Source organism: Centroberyx gerrardi, chromosome 23 (genome assembly GCF_048128805.1).
Source record: "Centroberyx gerrardi isolate f3 chromosome 23, fCenGer3.hap1.cur.20231027, whole genome shotgun sequence".
NCBI lineage: Eukaryota > Metazoa > Chordata > Actinopteri > Beryciformes > Berycidae > Centroberyx > Centroberyx gerrardi.
The window spans coordinates 14698165-14719977 of record NC_136019.1 but is presented as its reverse complement, the minus strand read 5'-3'; the positions used below and the strand labels follow the sequence as shown (position 1 = coordinate 14719977).

The following is a 21813-nucleotide window of genomic DNA, read 5'->3' as shown; positions in this document are numbered from 1 at the left end:
ATTCATTTCAGAGCTATTTTATAAGAGTAGCAAAAAAAGTTATCAATAAATAGTCCTTATTTAGTTTGTACACCCTTATATGTTAAAAACATTATCTCATGTTCTGTCCTTTTTAGTGCTGTATTTTGTAAACGTACAATAGTTAGTAAGAAGTTACACAACTTTCCATTCGGTGTAAATGAGCGAGGGTCTTTCAAAAAAAACATCACCTTTAAGATCTTACTCTCTCTGACATACTGTGGTGTGGTAGAGGATCAAGCGCACGGCCTGATCATTCAGAAATGTGAACCGGCAATAACTTAGCAGATTTGACTATGAACTAATATTTTGAAGGCATATCCAAAGACTAGCATGTGAGATGTCCCCCCGATGCGAGCGGGAGACGCCACCCCCTCCCCCCTCCGCACTCCAGCGCTCCCCCTCCCCCACCTCTCCGCTCCTTCGCCCTCTGCCCCCGTTCTGCGGCGGCGGGCCGGGACGGGGCCGAGGGCGGCGCAGCCCCGCGGGCCGAGGCGGCGCCCGCGGGTGGCCTTCACTGGATGCTGCCGCCGCTGCTGGTGCTGCCCTTGGCGTCCGTGCCGTTGGTCTCCGAGGACAGGGCCTTGTTGAGGGAGTTGAGGCTGGCGTCGGAGGGCAGCGCGTCTCGCCGCGGCGGCATCCTCTCGTTGATGCGGTCCAGACCCTTGGCCTCCTCGAAGCTGGTGATCTTGTGCTGGGGCGAGAAGCCCTTGATGGCTGTTGGGACGGAAGAAGAAGGAGGGGAAAGGTGTGTGGGGGGGGAAATCAGGAGCGATTTTAGAGGGGAGAGGTAAGGAGGGTTTAAAAAAACACAATGGAGTCACACTTTCCTTGCTCACACCCACCCACACATCAATGTTTTTGGCTTATCTTTGGTTTTATTTTGTGCCGTGAAATCATTGTGAGGGAGAGACCGTTTACTGACAGAACAACTGCAGCTTCACAGCTCTGTAGAGGCTGCGCTTGAAGAGCTGTTGGCTAAATGAATCAGTCATCAGTGACAGATGAGCAGCTGGACGGGCCTGTTTACATTAACCTTCCTCTAGCTCTTCTGACCCATAAAGACTAATCTGAATAACTGGAGCACTGGCATCAAATCTGTAAGGATGATGTCAATCTGTACTATTAATAAGGGCGGACTAAGCCTTCAACCATTTGTTATAAAGCACTTTAAAGGTTTAAAATGGGTTTTAAAAAGGACAACAGCATATATATTACCATACTGGTCATTGTGCAATTTTAGGGCTTGCGATAACACCTAAACAGTCAATCAGTATAAGGATACAACTCATTGTTATACAATGACAACACATTAACACCATTTACCAGAGGTTCAAAATGATATAACTTGACTGACAACAGGATTTTATAATCCTACTAAAACTACAGGGGGTGTTCCTGGCATCAGGGTCAACAGGTTTTCACTGGGCCGTGCTTTTCCAAAGATAATTCATTCATTCATTTCATCATAACATTTATAATTACGTTGATATCCAATCAAAGAAGGTGTGAGTTCAAGTTCAAGCAATGTTAATTATCTATGAAATGACATCTATGAATATGGGAGCACCGTGAAAACTATAATAAAATCATTTCACTCCTGTAATGCGAATTCTACATACAGTATGCACTCTATATAAAAATCTGAGTGGACGTAAGGTTAAAAATATACCTCTATATATATATATATATACACAGCAAATGTAAAAGATCATCCTGACTCAAAGGCACAGCACAAGAAAACCTGAGGACCCCAAACGTCCAGACCCCCCCCAGCACATCACAGATTAAAACGACAAAAAGGGACAAAGGAGAATGATCGAAGAGAGACAAAAGAATGAGGGGAAAGGAAAAAAAAAAAACAGAACAAAACAAAAAAACTAGAGTGGAGCCCACCGAGACATTCACTCCCACAAAATAGAACCACGTTGAGACTGAGCTCACGTACAAAGACACTACAGAGGTACTTGGGGTGCTAACCACTTGTTAAGCCTGCTTGAAGCATGCAGCAATTACTCGGGTTCATTGGAGTGTATGAGGGGTGGAAGTCACAATGCTGCTGAGACTCGGGTTGAATTAAGTGAAGACAGGATCAAATTCAATTCAATTGGATAATGGAATAAGAAAAACCAATAGGCAGCCGATTTATTAAAACGCCACTGAAATGAATAAAATCAGACTGATTTAATGTAACAGTGTAAACACTCAAATGTTGATTTTCCAGTTGTATTCCATTCAGTGGGACATTTTAAAGAAGTTGTTCATTTATCAGTTGAATATTCAGCTCGATCGCGTTTCTTTTCAGCCCAATTTTCTATTTTTGTCACTTCCACCTTTCATAGAGGCTGGGATCTTGATGGTGATAAAAAACTATGATTCCAAAGAAGATGATCCGTTACTGGATTGAGGGGGCATCGTTTTAGAAGGCAAATTGGGGAGTGTGGATAGGGGGCTGATGGGTAGTGTAGTTGTGTTGCTGCATAGCACAGGTCAGACACAGGTTATTAGCAGCTCACAGAAAAGAACACGACACAGCAGGGCCACAGAGGATCCACATGGAAAAAGAAGCAGAGAAGTGTCTCGACACTACAATGGACCGTCCTCTATGGGCGCTAGAGAGGAATCACTGAACAATTCCAACGTAAATAGCAGCTGGCAAACTACTATTTAGCTCGCAGTTGAGGTTGTTCTTGCGCCAGTGGCGACTTCAAAATTTGCTTTTGGGGAGAATCCAATTTGCATTTCGAAGCCTCCTGTGGAGAATAAATGTTTATCTCTACCAAATTCAGGTCAGACTCCGAGTCAAATCGTATTATATAATTGATTGTATTCATATCACTGCAACAACAATGCACAACTGCTTCAGCTGTTTCAAAGGGGAAATACCATTATAAACTTTCATAGCAAGACTTCACTTTATTGTGTGAGGGCAGAGCAGCGGCTACACTACAGTGTGATAAAATATATTTAAAAGGTGTGGTATCTTCATATTCACTAAAAAACTAAAATCAAGTTGACTGAGTGTTTCAAATAAAGTACCAGTTTGTTTCCTAAGTGAGTCTCTACCTCTGGGAACGTTCATACAGCTTTAGATAAATGAACAAGCTTAACTTACCTCACAACTAAATAATTCCCTGTGACTCTGCTCATTTATTGTATTAATTGTGGATTCCCACAGTTTCTGCAACTAACAGTAAATCAGGGCTTGTTCTCCTTGGTGTATCACATGATGATAGATCATCATCACAAGATGCAGCAGCACTGATGAGCTGACTCCTCCTCCTCTAAACTGAACACTTAACTCGCTGCTTTGGGTTCCACTCAGCTATAAGATTTTTAAGCTTCTCTTGTATGCTGTGTCTATAAAGCTCTTTATGGCTTTCTAATAGGGATGTCTTTGATAACTGCATACTGAGGTGTTGTCTTGTTAATAGTTAAGACTAACCTGCCCATTTCAGTGAGATACCACATAATATTTGCTTTGCACTCACAAAAATCACAGTTCCACATGTATGAGCTCTGTGATTATGAAATCTGTGCTATGAAATCTGTTCCCCTTTAAAACATGTGACAGGAGGATTTCTGTACTTACTTCTTTATGTTTTTTTGGTTCGTTTTTTTTTTGTTTTTTGGGGGGAGGTTAATACTATGCCACAGTTTGTTAGCCCAAACACCCAACACACTCTATTCAAGCACCAGCGAGATGGATGAAAACCCAGCGGAGCCCCCTGTCTATTGCCCTGGAAGCAACAGAAGAGGGCAGCCAGACCCATTTACCTTCGTCAGCCTCAATAGCTTCAATAGTAGCTGAAGAGAAGAAGAGGGGGGTTGCAAAACGAATGAGAGAAGTGAGCAGAGGAGTTCATTTTGTCCCAGGAACAAGTCAATGAGCAGCAAAGAGAGCCAATGCCGACAACAAACGTTAACATAATCTCCACGTCTTATGACAAAAGGACACATGAATGTTAGCAAAGAGAGAGGAGGATGAAGAAGAAGAAGAAGAAGAAGAGAGGGACAAAGCAGAGTCTTAACTTCCCTTAAGTTCCAGATCTGTGAAGGGGGGGGGGGGGGGGGGTGACAAGGGTGTGTGGCAGCGAACGGCTTCATGGAAAGGCGTGTATCACCTGAGTACTTTGAAGATGTATGGTGTGCTAAAGGGTCTGATAAAGGGCTAGATGTAGTGCTAGAAGGTGTCACAGAATGGATACCTGAGGGAGCGACAGGACAGCACTGATGGCAAATACAACAAGGGCAAAGAATTAAAAGACGAAATCTGGAAATACACTAGTAGACTGCCATTGTGTTTGACTAAGTGCACACATGGAGAAAGGAGAAGCTGAAACAGGATGGATGGGAAACAGGGATAAGATCTGAGTGGACTATGCATGTGTTGCAGCGATGATGATGGCCGGACTGCTAATGTGAGAGAGAAGACACATGGAGCACTGTTACTATGTTGTGTGAGGTGTAGAGCAGCATCTGGGACTGCAGCAAAAGCATCTTTTGATACAAAACATCAAAAGTGCTGACATACCTTTGTGGCCAAGAAGAAAACGTAAAAGGGAAAACCATTGGTATATTTACCACTTACCAAATTCTCTCTTTTTTTTTTTTTACTGTCATCCTTGAGAGTATAGATTTAGATCAGACTGTATAGATCAGGTTCACACAAAGACAGATATGAGGTAGAGGTCGACAGCAAAAGAAATTACAGCTCTACGATACTGAAAACTAAATTTTTGCCATGGGGATGAGAAGAAATTACAGAAGGACACGAGAGCAACGGACACAGAGTGAGGCTAAGGAGGTTTAAACAAAACCAGTGGTTGATGGATCCAACATTACAGTAGAAGCACATTGGCGTCTGCCTACGGAGGGAGGGGGGCAATGTGATTCTACCAATGTTGCAACAGGAATCTCTGAACATCACTCTACCTCTACTGTGGTTCTCTTTAGTCTCTGCTGCTTCCAAATGGCCGACCTGAAGAGGAATACCCTTGACTTTCCATATTCATATACGTTATCCTTAAGCCCTCAGAGGGTTCAGTTTGTAATGAGCATTCACTATCGTCTCCCATTGCTAGATACTAGATAATCTGTAATGTCATATAGATGTATGTGAGAGTTGTTAGGCAAATATAACAAAGCTGACTGATGCTCTTCTGGAGTTTACAAAGCATTTACTGGTTTGAAACCTACTGCTTCAAAAAAGCCTAACAAATGTATTTTGTGTCTCCTACTACATGCTGTGCACTTAGTCCTTTTCTTCCTGGTTTATTACTTAAAGCTGCACTAGGCAAGATTTTTATGTAAATATACCTTACGTCTTATCAGCCTAAATCAAGTGTGGCTGCAATAGAGAAGAGCGTCCAATCTGCACTAATTGAGACGCCTTAGGTTCACCTTAACTCTGTCGGGTATGGTCACTTCTCCACCCACAAGTGATGAATTGAAACTCAAGAGTGAAATCCAAACTGTCTCCTAAACAGCAGTGAGCAGCACTCCGGCCAGAGAAAGCTGGACTCACCAACGTTAGATCTTTTCCTCTCTTGTCCCTTTGGTGTAAAGCATCACAGACCGGCCGGGTTGGTAAACATGAGCGTGCTGTGTGCAGTTACGTCACATACTGACGTCACGTCACATGATTTCTGGATATTTAAGCTCAAATTTTTCAAACGGTTACCTCTCGCTACCCTTTGGAGCTGCCAACGTTCGAAGTTGCTGAGTGCAGCTTTAAGGAGAGAATCCTTCATCGTCCTAAATTCAGCCTGAACCCTCCAATGTCGTGGGAATAACATATGTGAATACTGAAATTAAGTGGCATTCTCCTTTAAGGTGAAGAGGTACCAGCCTTTTCTGGTAAATTACATGGCTGCTCTTTGAAGTCCAAATCGTTGGTTTGTGTGTTATTTATGTGTGTGATGTAGGACTGTGTGTGTATTTCCCTGGTCTGGGTCCAGCACATGGCAAATGGAGAGAGACCAGGAAACTGAAACGGTGTGTGAGAACCTACGAGAGCAGAGTGAAGCTGTTTGGATTTCTGCTTTACTTTGTGGATGACAAGGCAGATAACAGCGATCCCCCTTTCATTCACAGTTGGTTATGTCAATTCCAATTCATCCTTTGAATCACAGCCAGTCCCTCGTCTCTCCTGACAGAGCGCTGGAGAGATTCAAACTACGCTCAATTTTGGGAAATAATGTGTCCATTTCTGTCAGGATTCCAACCAAATTTGATGTGCTGTAAAGGCGTTTCAAGAAAGGCCTTTACTTCCTAGCGGCAGCAGGTTGTCAAACTCATTTACGGAGTGTTTGGAATTTAACATGGGAGGGTGAACTCTATACTGGTCTCACAAAAAAAAAAAAAACACTCTGAACAGAATACTTGCACAACCGATTATACCTGCAGTTTCTAGGGAGAAAGGAGAAAGAAAAAGATACAGATAATATTTGAGATAAAACCAGTGGATTACAGAGAGGGACGGGGACGGGAGGACAGGGCAAAAATGCGAGACATCAAGAGGGAGACACATTAGAGAAGACAAGGGGACAAAGAAAATCTGCTGAATGTATCTGACATTGTTTGGGAAGAAGAGGCTGTCTGCAGGGAGTTGACACTGTACAGTCATTCATCCAGGGTAACTAGCAAATTACTTACTGATCACCTGCATCCTCAGCCCTAATAAGTTCTGCTAAAGGCTAAAGAAAACTATACAGAAAAGCTGTTATTTCTTACTTATGTTTAACTAAATACATAACAACAAGATTACTACAGAGAATACGGTGAAAAAATGACAACAAAACTATTGGAGCTGCCTGAAAGATTTCACTATTCTTATTATTAAGAGGCAGCGATAGAAACCATATCATTTTGTTCGAACAAAAATGAGGGGAAGGGAAGGAGATTGTATGTATTCCCTAAACATTGGGCTATAGCAGTGTATTCAAAATGGTGCTGCACACTGTGTGAGGTGGACTGGGACCTGTGTGTGTATGTGTGTGTAAGTCTTGTGGGGATCATAGATGGGGGTGTTGGGGTGTGCGGTGACGGTCTTACCATTCTGCAGCTTTTCTTTGCCGCCGGACAGCACTCCGCTGGGTAGCATGCCTGTCGGGGTCAGGCCCTTCAGCGTCAGCACGCTCTCGCTCTCCTCTCTGGAACACACACACACACACACACACACACACACACACACACACACACACACACACACGCAGACACACACGCACACACAAACAAGATTTGATGTCTGCACATGCTACTCACTGTGTATGATGGACTGGATGCACTTAGTGTTGTCCCAATACCAGAATTTTGTCTTCAATATCAATAATAATTTTTATATTTATAATTTGAATACTACTACTATGATACCACCACAAACAAGAAAAATCATCAAGCAACTTTACAAAACAACCACTGTGATTTATTTTAACCAAAAGCACCATTGAAAGCACCATAGTTCAACATGAAAATCAATAACTTAAACAGAAATATTAAAATCTGCAATGAGAATGAGAACAAATAAAAAAACTAGAAAGGTACATTTGCTGAAGAAAATGCGGGTGATTGCTGAGCAGCAATGCTGGTGGATAGGTGGTGGTAAGTAATTACAAGTGGATGCTACAGTGTTTCTATGTGATTGCTAGGTGAGTATTAGTGGTTGCTATGGTGTTACTAGGTGGTTGCTAGGTGAGTATGAGTGGTTGCTATGGTGTTAGTATGTGGTTGCTAGGTGATTTCAAGTGGTTGCTAAGGTGTTACTAGGTGATTGCTAAGCAATTACTAGTGGTTGCTAGTGTGTTACTAGGTGGTTGTTGGTGATTGCTAAGCAATTACTAGTGGTCGCTAGGGTGTTACTAGGTGGTTGCTAGGTGATTACAAGTGGTTGCTAGGGTGTTTGTAGGTGGTTGCTAGTTTGGGTGTCCGCTCGATAAGCTAACTAGTTCTATATTTTGCTCCTAGCACCAGTTTAGGTGGACTGGGATTCAGCTCAAGACATTGTGGACTGTCTGATGCTGTTGCCATGTTTTCAGCTGTTTTATTGCGATAAATTTAGCACCGACTGCTGCAGCCCAGTGTCTCCAACCAGCTCTGTCTATTCCAATCCTAACTATTTTAATCCCTCTGCCATCTGCATGCCCTCTGGAGGTGACACTGAAGTGGAATTTCAGCTTGCAGAACACATTTGTTGAAAGTATTGAAAGTTAATAGAATTAAACATCCAATTCAATCTCTCACAAGTCGCAACAGAGTAATATTGAAATTTCGGTGAAGGTGACAAAGCTCGGACACGCTGCAGAACACAGTAGAGGTTTTCATGTGTGGTTACCTGAGCACAGAGAATACCCTGGCCATCTTGCCAATGGCACGGATCTTGTTGCGGATGACCTCCTTACGGGCAGAAGCTGTGGCACCTGCAAGGGTCAGAGGGCAGATAGTCATGTACACAGTGACACACACACATCCCCATGTGTACACAAACACGCTCAATCAGAGTGTAATCTAGACTGCACAGCGTGTGTGTGGTTTGCGTTTGTTTACATTTTTAAGTGCCCTCATTTTTAAGTACCTTAAGCAAATGTGCTACGACAGAACTTTTTCTGGACCATCAAAGTTTTAATCAGGTGTGCATCAGAGCAAACATCAGATCACGACAAAAACACAATGCGGTTATTGAAGCTCCAAGTTCAGATGATACAAAATGCTTTAAATCCAACCACGCATCACAGCAATTTGGCAGAGTAATTCTCAGCATTCAGTGCGTTCATGCTGGCTGTCTTGGTTAAGTCGCTAGTCGCTTTAACTCCTACATACTATTCCTCAGATGGTACTAAAAGAAACATTTTCAAGTTTTAATCCAAACTGTCTTTCGATGGGACCTTGTGACATTTGTAAAAGTTTGCGATCGATGGCCTGATCCATGCCCAGAATGTGTTTGTTTTCTACCAGTTAGACCCCCTTAAATCTGTGAAAAGGATTTTTTTTTCCAGTCCTGCATTTTGGTAATGGGGACTAGGATTTTTCCCAGACTGGAAAACAAAACTTTGCTGAAAGAGTGGCCTTTCGCAGGATAACAGCTCCATGGCCCTATAGGGCCCCACCTTGGAAAATGAGAGAGTGGAGCGTGAGAGATGGAAATGAAATGAGTGTGTGGTGAAAGGTTGGGTAAAGGAAAGAGATAGCAGTCTGATGTCTTGTTTAACACTCTCGCTCTCATCAGTGAAGGAACCAGTGACTGAACTCCTTTAGAATACGTTTAACCAAATGTACATCTACGGTAGATCATCACTTTAAAGAGTGGACAAAAGTAAAATATTAGAATTACCCCTTCTAGCAGTATCGCCTATTTCAATGTGTACAGCAAATATATTCACATAGCCAGCTGGTTATTAGAGTATTTAACTGAAAAGCATTCATATGTACTATGTGAAAAGTGAGAGCACAACTTAATAAACTTGAATTATCTATGTGCAGTAAGCTTATGCTCTAAGCTGAGGAATGTGACATCATCATATCTAACTTCCTTCTTGGAAATAGTTTCTCATTGGCTTTTTCTCCTTCTGACATGGCAGATTTGGCGTGTGTAACGGTTGTGTAATGCGGCCTAGACCTCTTTTAGGGAACATCTACAGCTAGGATCAGCAGACATGTTAGACGGTGCTTTGTTAGTCAGACTTCTGAAATGCAGAGAGCAAGCATCGGGGAATAAAAGGTCTATCTACCGCAGCGCACACCGGCAGGGCTAGGGTTTGTACCTTTCTTGGGGGGATATATTAGCTGTCCTTCTCAAGAAACACCCCCAGAAGAGAAGAAGAAGAGGAGAGGAGAGGAGAAAAGACAGAGAGATCAGTGGATGGCTGGAGAATGACAGAGGAGGCGGCGGAGAGAGAGAGAGAGAGGGGCAGACAGCGAGATAAGAGGCACAAAAGCACAACAAGGAGTGTAAAGAAAAGCGATGCCTTGAACACAAAACTCTGGAAAACATAGAAAAGAAAAAAGAGAAATTAGATGAGGTAACCGAGGCAGTGACAACATCACAGCATGAGAGAGAGAGAGAGAGAGAGAGGGAGAGAGGGAGAGAGAGGTCATGAGAGGGTCGAGAGAGAATATGTGAGAGAAACAGAATAAATACGTGAAAAAGTAGTGAGCTTGAAAATATCAACATAATGGATATTCAACCAATAGCACATAAAGAGTAGTACAAAAAAAAGATTATCAGAGATTACGGGACAAAGAAAAGTAGATTATGAGTGAGAATAAGAAAGCAAAGAACAGTCCAAATGTCAACATAGTGGGGAAATGAACCAAATGTATGAAAGAGTGGAGGAAGAAGGCAAAATTGAAAAGACACGAGCAAGAAAGTGAGAAAGGAGAGAAATAAACGGAATGGATCATCGAACAGCGGTGCGGTGAGTGGATGAGTGGGTGGAGAATGACCAGACGCTGAGGACTGGCGAGCTATCTGCGGGGTTTGTGGCGCGGCCATTTTGGAGTCGCCTGTTTGACCCCAGACTAACAGCTCATCAACAATGAGATGGCAAGTTCCCCCACTCTGCTCTGCCCGGCCCGGCCCCACCCCTCGCTGGCAAACAGGAAATGATCTCACCAGTCCCCCCTCCCCCCTCCTTCTCCTCTGTCTTTTGAGTTTACTGACGCACACGGCCTGGACTTTGTAAACACACTCCTCAAGGGGTGCGGTGTCAAGACAAACTGAACACTTCCTAAGACCTTTTTAATGCTACAAGGATTTGAATTCAAGTCCAATATTGATTCACACAGCCAAAAAAAACTTTCTGAATATGTGAATTGGCGTGTGTAAGAAACAGGACAGCAGGGAAGTAATTGTTAAGGGACATGAAATCCAGATATGATGAAAAAAAAAAATACTGCTAACCCTGTTCTGTATTAATGTAAGAGTGTACATGCAGCACAAAGCAACCTGTCAGCGCATGGTGGAAAAAAAGACCTCTAATGACTGTATTTAAGACATTTTAATGCTTTTTAAGGCCGTAAATTGAGGTATTGGCAGACTTTTTCAGACTTGTTAAGGAGCCGCGGTTCAGCTGGCATTGTCAGGCGTGGAACAGCGTCTGCATCGGCCCTCTGCTGCTGAATAAAGCTGAGGAATGATTAATACTGAACCCATGTTGAACTGAGGGGGCGACTGGATGGGTTTTTCAATGTTCTGATAAGAGGGCAGAACAGGCACGGTGTGTTTAAGGGAGAGAGAGAGAGAGAGAGAGAGAGAGAGAGAGAGAGAGAGAGAGAGAGAGAGAGAGAGAGAGAGAGAGACAGACTGAATGTGTGTCTGTGTGTGGTGTTCCCGTTAGCTGAGGACACCCTCTAGTGGACATGAGGGTGAACTGCAGTGAGAACTGTGGCGGCTGCTGACTGTACTGTGACTGAGCAGCTTTCTGTGCAGCCGGTGAGCTGAGAAGCCCGAAGCTTACCGTCCAGCTCCTCGTCGGTCGTCAGCTCGTCGTTGGAGCAGATGCTCAATACGTTCACTAGCATCTCAGTGACTGCAGAGAAATAAAAGAGACAAAGTCTGGTTAAAGGCGAAGGCAGTAAGTGACAAAACAGTGACTAGAGACAGAAAGGATATTATTTTTCTGGTTTGTCAGACCTCAGTCAAGGCTGAGGAGCATTAACAGACTTCTGTAGCAAGCGAAACACAAGTGTGACATTTAGCTTGGGATGGAAAATATATATAATACGTACAGTATTGAAACATGAGCAAAACTTATCAACATAACATGAGGAATGAGGAATCTGCAGAAATATCTGTGGAGAAATATTCCTGCAACCTTGAAACTGTGTCTGGGAAACCAGTGGAGCAACATCAAGGCGTGTGTGTGTGCGTGTGTGTGTGTGTGTGTGTGTGTGTGGTGGGGGGGGGGGGTCACATGGGTGAATCACACACACACACACTGCTGGGAATAGCGATGGGTGGGTCACATCTAAAATGAGCTACCCAGAGTGAGTGAGTGAGTGAGCAAGTGAGTGAGTGTGTGTGTGTGTGTGTGTGTGTAAGTGATAATAGTTTGTGTGTGATTAATTGACACAGATCTAACAAGGACTGCAGCTGGGTAATGGCAGATGTCAGCAGCGTGCTAAAGATCACATTAAAAAGGCAACAGGACAGCAAAGTGAGGTGAATGATTGCAGCGTTTGTGATTTGAAGTGCCGCAAACACATCATCTAGAAGGGCGCAAACCTCCACCAACACTGAACAATTCTCCAACTTGCCGTTACACCCAAAGAAATCATTCTTATCGCTGAAATTTTAAGTTATATTGCTTTTCTTGACACTGCAAACACACCCTCAGGGGCTTGGAATTAAGCCTTTATCTCCGCTAGTTTCATAGTTATGGCTTAAAAACGATAATCATCTCGTGGTGGAAATCCCAGATCCGGATCACCACCAAAATCTAATCAATTCTTCCTTGGCTGAAGTCCTATCTGTCCACCGAATGTCATGGGAATCAGTTCGCAAGGACGGACGAACTATCTGACACGAGCGAAAACAGAACTTGGCAGAGGTAAAAACAGCTGAAAACCAGGATGTATTCAACTTTGTGGCTTGATTGACAGTTTCTGATCCATTTGCTTGGAGACTTAAGACATTTGAGTGTAAAACCATCTAAGCTGTGTGTGTGTAAGTGTACCTACATGTAGGTGGGCAGGTGTGTGTGGGTATTTGGCTTACTTTTACTCATTTCGTTGAGCATGTTGTGATTCCATACACTCACTTGTAAGTTTGCATGTGAGCACCTTTCGACTTGCTCATAAATCATATGTAATATGTATTGTATTTGTGCAATATAAAGCAGCTATAAATAGTGGCACGCGACATTGTGTGCCTGCGCTACATTTCTGTCGAGGCCGGACTCGCTTCATTATTAATTCAGGGAATTGAGTGTTCATTACAATTCAGTGGTGCAAACAACATTCGATCCAAAACCGCTCATATTCAATGTTCTCATTTCATCTGAATTGCAAAGTCAACACAGGAGAATACTGTGTGCGTGTGTGTGTGTGTGTGTGTGTGTGTGCGTGCGTGTGTCTCACCCTTCTCGCCGACGAAGGGCAGGGACCAGGTGAAAACGTCCATGAAGTTGGGCAGCCAGTAGGGGTGAGGCGAGCAGTTGAACTGTCGGATGTTCATCACGTTGTTCTCGTACTTCAGCACCGCCGCTGGGGAGGGAAGACAAGACGAGAGAGAGAGAGAGAGAGAGAGAGAGAGAGAGAGGGAGAGAGAGAGAGAGAGAGAGAGAAAGAGGTGGTCGGTAAAATATCTCCAACTGTGCCAGAATAGATGTGTTGCTCTCTGGTGCCCTGAACACACAAAATGAACGGTGGTTAGAGAGAGCGTCCCCTGAACTGAAAGGTCACAGCTTCAGTGCCCATGATGTGTCCGTCAGCAGCCCATACGTCCTGTCAAAGTGTACTTCCCCCTTTCTACTCCATCATGTAGGAAATCCTTCTGCGTAAGGGCGTAAACAAAATAACTAAAATGTAAATGTTTTGAGATACAGCTCAACGTGTTTAAAGTCACAATTAAATGAAATATGACTTTTCCACCTGGTAAGCTGATTCTCCATATCACATACACCTATTTAACAATTAAAAATGCCAAAAAGAGACAGTTTTTCAGTTTCTTGTATTTTTATATCAAAACCTCATTACTTTTACTTGCTGGAAAACTATATTTTTAGTGGTTACTTAATGGCATACAGAAAAATTCCAATATAACACCTGAAACTCCCAGTTTCCTTTTCCTAAAGACACCATGGTTGCATCCTGGTGGCTGGAATGTGTTCACCATCAAAATGCCGTTTCCTTGCGACTTTAATACGTGTTACTAATGTGTTAATAATGCAACACCATCTCCGACACCTCTAACGAGAGTTGTGTGAGAGTTGTACTTCAGGATGACACAACCTTATTTCAAAACACTCTTAAGATTGTAAGCAGCCGTTGGAAATCAGGATTTCGGTTCAGCAAAGTCCAACAGACCATTAAAAAAAACACACAGACACAGATACCATCTGTTTTCAATGACTGAACATTAATTGAAAGCATCATCCAGTAGTACGTTCTCAAACACTGTGGAGCAGCAGTTGTGATGAGCAGGCGCGAGGCCACACTTTGTATACAGATTCACTCCAAATGTGCCCTGGCCTTTAAGATGAATAATAACTCTAAGTGCTGAATAATAACTCTGGCTGAAGTGCTGGCCATTTTAAAAAAGACTGCCATTTCATAAAAGGACAAATCCACCCGCAGATCCTCTGTTAGATATCATCCATTTTTGATGCTCACTGCATTCCAGGAGTTATTTTGTGATGAAGTGCGGTAATTTACTTTTTTGTTGTGCCCAATTTCCCTCAACCTGCCTCGTCTACTTCGACTTCAGTTAGTGATTTCCTATATTTCCCAGAATGCCTTTCGACAACCCCCAGGGAACGGGTGTGAACTTGTTGCTTTTAATCAAAAGGTGGGCGTACGGCATATAAATACCTTGAAAGTGTGACCATTTAGCTGTGGATTGTACATGTAGGTGAACCTCCCAACCACCACTTAGAAATACAGCAACAGCAGCCAATACACACCCAGGTACTTCGCCCTTTTTCTTTCCAGCAACGTCTAAGCCTGATGAGAATACCCCAGCCAGCCCATATCCCTCCCTAGTACCAGGAAACAAGGCTTGTTATTGTTGGAGGATATCATCAGCTCATTTAGCAGCACTTAATTTCATATGAAAAGAAGAAAAGAGAAAAGAGCACTTCTGGGATACACATGAAACAAAAATATCCAAGTATTGATTGGAAGGATCTTTTTGGTAATGGGGTTTTCAAAGGAGTTCAAAAAAACAAGAAGACCAAGTCATTCTTCGCTTTTTAAATAAGCTTTTTATTAAACTGCCATTGTTCTCTTCAGCTGATCCATTTAGCCTTCCTCCGATGCAGACGTGGCTGAAACGTGTCAATTCTTTTTACATTTTTTAAATGTTAAATAGAGCAACGGCAGATTGATAAAGGCCTTGAATTTTGAAGTGAATAGTGCCTTGGTCTTTTTGTTCCATTTCTGGTCCTTGACTCATTAGTACAAAATCATTATACAAAATCAACATCATCATGAATCCCTGCCAATTGCTACTTAGCTCCATCTGATTAAAAACCATTTCAGAAAGCATAAAGTGGCCAAAACCAAGTTATAAGACAGTCCTGCTTCAGCCTGGACATCAGTGAAGATATTGTGGCAAGCACTGCCTGTCAATCAAGATTTGACTCTGACAGTGGATAAGAAGCTACTGTTTACAACGGCCTACACAAAGCCCCAAAATGCAGAAGAAAAAGCATTTCAAGATGATGTGTAAACAGTCAACATTTGTCCATTCCTTACCCTGACAGATGGACTGATACACATGCAAACACACCAAGGCGTGTAAATTTCAGCTGGAAAATTGCACACACATTAAAATGCAGGTAGGGGCGTCTGGGGAGAAACGAGTCCGATTCCCCGGCGCTGTTCACCTGCCGCACACAGCTGGCCTTTCAAATCAATCCCCCGTTTTTCCCCCTGCAGAACATTCCTTCTGCGTATTGATTACTACCCTCGAGCCGCTGAAACGTGTCTGTCATTTACAGGATTGGATACGTGAATAACATCACAGAAACACACGGCTCAGCATCTGGGCTCCGCGAGGCCCGGCGCCCTTCATTACTTAGCCAGAAAACGTCAATTTCTGGTGAGGGGGGGGAGGGAGAGATGGACAGAGAGAGTGAACCCAGAGAGGAAGCCACGGTAATGATGGACAGAGACATAAAAAACAAGAGGAGATACAAACTACAACTGTCATAATACGACCAAAACGAAGAAAACTGTATGATGACCACCAGTCTACTCATTACAAAAACAGCCATTTCTCCATGGACTATGACAAGTACATTAAACCACATGTACGTATGAAATGCAAAGGTTATATTGTACAACAGCTCATTCTGACCAGCACTCTGACTTTTGCTGATAATCACCATCATAGCACTCCCGCTTATGCTGCTTCAAATGCTCAAATATCACAAAATCTGCTATATATATATATATCTATATATAGATATATATATATATGTTTAAATTAAAACACACAAAAAGATTTCTTAAAATTAGCCATTTTCAAGCAGTAGTATTAATCATGAAACAGTGATGACTCCAGTGGTTGTGGGTTGGTTGATGTTGACAGTGTGGGACTTACAGCAGCAAAATGAAAAAAACAATTAGCAGTGTTTTGTGTGATTATTAAAGACAGCCTGATTGGCAGTTCCATGATTTGAAACCCCCCCCCCAAAAAAACAGCAATAGAAATCGCAATTTTTTTTTTACTTTCTGCATATCCATGCAGATGGCAGAGAGGGTTTTAAACAAATGAAACCATCACGGTACATAAAGTTACACAACTGGGAACCAAACTCCAGCCTCAGGATCCATACATGGGCCTGGGAGCCATAATCATAATTGCTTACTGTATAAGGCAGAAACTAATCAGATAAGAATGACAACCGGAGAACCGCTCAATCAAACCAAAGCATTTCCCAGTTCGTTTTATAGAACGCCCTCGTCATAATCACATGCGCTCTGTGGACTACTGACGTACAAAACCGCCTCCCAGATCCTGACCTCGGCCTCTTGCGGGCGACCTCACCCATGATTGAGGCGCGGCGTGAATTTGGGCACCGAGGAAAACATAAGAGCCGCCAAACATAAATATACCCCACACTGTATATAGAATGCCCCAGCCTCTCCCACACACGCGGCCAGCCTGCGTGGCCCAGATCTGGGGATGGGGGGTTGGGGGGGAGGGGTGGAAGCTGACACCGTGGCTGGGTCACCATGGGGGACTTTCCTGCCCCGGCGTCTCTCCGGGTTCAGAATAGCAAGTCATCAAACCTGGCATGCCAAGCAGCCGGCTAGCGGCTATAAACCCGGTCGCAACATAGATGGGGACAAACACATCCTGCTGGCCTGGGGTTTGCCTCTGTCTGTGTGTGTGTGTGTGTGTGTGTGTGTGTGTCCCTGTGAGTGTGTGGAGGGCATGGCTCTGCATACACAGTGCAGTAACTACACGATCAAAGTGGTCCCTTACTGCCAAGCGTTATATTCCACTGCTGCCTCCTCTGTGCACCAGGCTACGCAAATGAACACACATCCTCCAACATAAACAGAAAATTCTCCTGCAAGGAAACATCGATATACTGTATAATTAATGTGGCATTATTATCAATATCAGCAAAATACGCGCCGCTATCCGAGCCCAATATGAAAAGCATTGCATTAGTCTGACAAACTCCACTCAGACAGGGCTCTGTGTGTGTGTGTGTGTGTGTGTCGGCGCGCATGAAAAGCAAGCGCACGCGTGGGCAGCCGTTGCATAAACATCACATATTGCATAAACATCGTCGAGGCACTTGATTGAATGCAGCCATGGGAGCCCAGAGGGGAAAGGCAGAGTGGGGGAGAAGGTCAGCTCCCCCGCCGACGCTCCTTCATATCTGATTCCCTTTAAAGGAGCAGAGACGCCGATGACCTCGCCGCTCCAAACAGACGTGTTCACCAGGCTCTGTGCATGAGCCGGTCAAGGTCCTTTTTTTTTTTTTTTTTTTTTTTTTTTGATACTGCGTTATGACACAGATAAGCGTGACCTGAACAGCGCCTTGATCGCCTCCCCGCTATCAGAACACACACACACACAAATGACATGCAAAGTTGCTTCAGTGACTGCTAAATTAAAACGGCGCATGATAACCACTAGATGTCTCTGCTGCTCCGACGGTGGCGACGAGGAGTCCGCTGCCACGGTAACACAGATATTCAGAGGCGTCGCCCCGCTCATTCATTATTCATGAGGGAGTGCCTCGCCGCCGGTTTCCCCCGGTAACGCGGAGGACTGTTAAATCCGCCTGGAGATCAGGGGGAGATTCCCCCTGTCCTGCCCGGAGGCTTAATGCTGACGGTCTGTCTCTCTCCAAAGCCTCTGGTATCACGTTCCCCCGGCTTAGTATTCCACTCCAGCTGTTTTTACCTTCCCAGCCTGTTACTTTTAGCGCTCCCCATCCGTCTGATGTATACGGGATCTGATGTTGCGCCGCACGTACAGGTGCGGTATGCACGCCTTGTTTCTACATGATCTTTTTTCATATCTGTCATAGCTGAGTCAATGGCGACAATTGCAGCAGCACTCATTCATCCCTACTGTATTCACACATGGTCACTGTCACCAACTGAACTCATAACTGGCTCTTAGGTTTTCATCCTAACCTGTATGGAAAAGGTTCTTCTTTCTATCTGTTTTTTCCTATTGTATGCAGTATAAAATGTATTTTTAAATGAGTAAGCTTAACACTAAAGGAAAGCCCAGTCATGACCAGCGTAACAGTCAATGGGCGGACATCTCCACCCAGGGAAACTCCTCTCTGTGGCACGCACGACGAGGGGGAAAAATGAATTCCCCGCTGCGCTGGCGTCATCACTGCCCCTGGCTTCCATCCTGCTATTTATTCCAGCGGTAAGGCCAGGAGCCAATCATGCCACTCCATCTCCCTTCCCCTCATACAACCCATCTCTAGTGCCTACCTATCGCCACATGAGCACAGGCAGGAAACAGGGGTGGGGGGGAAAGCGATCCCCGTCCAGTTTGTCCTGAGAGTGAACCGCAGTCATGTCCTGACCCCACGTCCCTATGGCAGATTTCCCCCTGGCAACTCCTTTTTGTTAAGAAAAATTCATTTCAGTTTCCGTTCCATCAGTCCATTCCTGTTTCCACCTCATCATCGAACAATAACACGAGAGGGGAAAGAGACATTAATTTGGTTGCGTAACACTTAACAGGTGTGAGATGAATCTGAACCAAGCGCTCCTTTGCTGTCTCGGGGGCGAAGTAAACGGCGTCAGCAGCGCTGGCATCGTCGCTGTCATTTCACTTTTATTCCATGAAGGCACCGCAACCATTAGGATTCAGTTGTTGACTTTCAGGACCAGTCAATAATGATGCAGAGGAAACCATTCCATTAATACAAAACCGCAAGCCATCTACAAAGTGTACAACTGCCAACTCCCGCCCCCCCACCCCCCCACCCCCCTGCCCGCCCCCCTTCCCTCTCCACTGCAGTCACTTCAGTACTTTAAAGGCTCAATAGTAAAACTGCAAAATCATTGCTGCTGCTGTGTTTTCATTTCAACGCGGCTTCCCTGCCAGCTCAGCCGTGTCCACGCCGCTTTTTCTGATTTTAATCGAGGGGTCAGCGCTGTGACGGACAGCTGGTCAGCGTCCGTCTGAGACTGGTGCTTAGCGCAGAACGACGAGTGCGACTGGTGGGGTTAAAGAGAAAAAAGGAGGGATGTGCAGCAGTCGTGAGGCCGGACCTCGTCTTTATGGAATCATCATTCAGGTGTTGATTATGCTGACTCAGCTACAACACCGCCCCACATACTTTTAACTTCTGGCCAAGGAGTCTGAGCTTTTCCAAGGCTGTTGGTGTCACCCCTTTTTCCGGGAACGTGGAGGAGTTTCATTGGTTAATCTGGCAACTCCCAGCGCTAGATTGATGGGACCTGCTGATGCCTCCCCCCCCCCTCCTTCCCTCCCCTCCTTTTAGATTTATGTGCCCGCTCGATTGGCCATCAATCACGGGACATGCTCAGTGGGCCCCGAGCTCCGGCAAGAAGCTAAGAGTAGAGCAATTCATTACAGCGGCTTTGGTTCCAACGGTGAACCCCACCCACATGACTGATTAGAAGAGCATCAGCAGGACTGATGGGACTGTATTGGTAAACGGTGCTTTTTTCATGGAGTTGTGTAACAGTAAACTGGGGGGAATACATCAAGCCAAGTCATTTCTCTAGATGCAAATGATAAAACAGAATTGGAACTAAATAACTGCAAAACCATTACTTAGTGGGTTTTAAACAGCTTTAACAGAATCTTTGGCAAGACCTTCAGCTGGAGGAACGTTTGTTTTCTTGGGCATTGCCGTCTTTCTCGCCCATTATCTTTGTATCTGATTACTAGGCAGCCAGTAAATGATGGGAGAATTAAATGTAGTGCCGCTAGGTAGGATGCATCTGTGTGCCTAAACCCTAAATGAATTCATTTCTAATAATACATATAAGCAAATACAGACGATGCCAGTAATCTTGTTCTTTCAGATTACCACACATGTAGCGCGAGGCATTTTATCTACCGAAGGTCAACCAGCTGCAGCCAAGATGAGTGCATAGACTAAATCCTTTCCGATACTTTAGCTGTTCCACTGAGCTTCGCAGGGTACAAAGGATGGCGATGGGATGCCAAAACTAAAAGCAACGCGTGTCTGACACCAGTTTGTTTGTTTGTTTGTTTGGTTTGTGCTGACTGCGAGCCCTAGGAAGATTAGTTGGCAGGGAGCAAATGGGGTCCTAATAATAAACACCGAACCAGACGGGCCCGAGCAAACTGCCTGGCTGCTTCTTGACTATCCTTATTGTGCACCACAGGAAAAGTGGCTCTGTGGCAGCTCATGGGGAAAAAGGGTAAACAAATACAACCTAATCTTAAATCAAACAACTACACCTGAAATTGGTCTGGGGAAAAAAAAATGAAAGCCCTTGGTCCCTTGCGTAATGTTCTCACACCAGCCAATCCTTCAATATACACCTCCATGATGGCATTTCACCGCGAGAGAAGTGCGGAACAGCGTCCAACAGCACCGTCGCCTTTTCCCTTCCTTTTCCCTTGTTATTCACATCTCCGGGCTTTCCCGTGATTGTTCCACCCCCTCTGCACCACCACCACCCCCCCCCAACACACCCCCGCAGCTGAGGCAGATACCGCCGCGCTCTCTCTGGGGGTAAAGTGCTGACTCACAGCACAAAAGGCAAGTCTATCTTGTTGCGTGGGCACCGTAGCGCAGCGCAGGGAGACGCCACAAGCCAAGTGGACCGGTGCCAGGCCGGCTCAGTCCAGACCGGGTCCGGCCCTGTGATGACCTGACCCACGGCAAAGTCACAGAGCTTGTTGTACCCGCATTTGGTGCACTATGGATATGGGACGGTGTGGTTTTCCATTGGAATAATGAGCAGCTGTGTACATTGTTTACGTGTCACTGCTGTAACGCTGATGGTCCTGCCAGCAGCTTTTGAAAGTGGGGTTTGGGTGCTTTACCAGCAGCAAATCAGAGTCTCTGCAAGTCTCATCAAGTCAAATTTAAGACCGTTTAAGACCTTTTTAATGCCAGGTAGAATGAAATATAAAACTGTTCTCACTAGTGAAATTGAAAGTGTGGACCTACCAGACTATATCTCAGGCTTAAATTGCTTAATTTAATTATATCCAAGACCTTTTAAGGCCTCGAGTTTAGATAATATGATTTAACACACTTTAAGACTTTCTGCAGATGCCCTGCAAGTATGTTTGGGTTCTTTGCCAGTATCAAATATGTTGATCCAGGTATGCTAACATACCTGGACCAAACCAAACCAAACCAAATCGAGCCAGTATGGGTACAGCATGATGCACTTGTGCTGTGACAAACCCATATTAGAACATAACTTTTTCAAGACTCTCACCAGTTTGTCAAAGCAGTTAGAAATAGTATGTGATCCTATAGGATGTAAATGCATGCAACATGGAAGCTGCTCATCCTTTCACTGTGTGACAATTATTAGAGTTTAAGGAAACCTTTGGGTTACTAAGTGTGATGTCACTCTATCACAACCTGTGAATATGACACTGGAGCGGCATTCAGGTTCTGTGCC

General features: G+C 44.4%; 1 protein-coding gene across 1 annotated transcript in view; it reads right to left on the bottom strand.

Annotated features, from left to right (window-relative positions):
* Positions 1-432: 432 nt before the first annotated feature.
* LOC139932698 (protein phosphatase 3 catalytic subunit alpha) overlaps positions 433-21813 on the bottom strand; it is a 64037-nt gene continuing 42656 nt past the window's right edge. Inside the window, exons 9-13 of the mRNA XM_071926542.2 lie at positions 13093-13218; positions 11472-11543; positions 8351-8435; positions 7075-7172; positions 433-735 (exon numbers count right to left, since the gene is read on the bottom strand). Coding sequence (XP_071782643.1) covers positions 533-735; positions 7075-7172; positions 8351-8435; positions 11472-11543; positions 13093-13218 — 584 coding nt within the window. The 3' untranslated portion in view covers positions 433-532. The remainder of the gene's footprint in view (positions 736-7074; positions 7173-8350; positions 8436-11471; positions 11544-13092; positions 13219-21813) is intronic.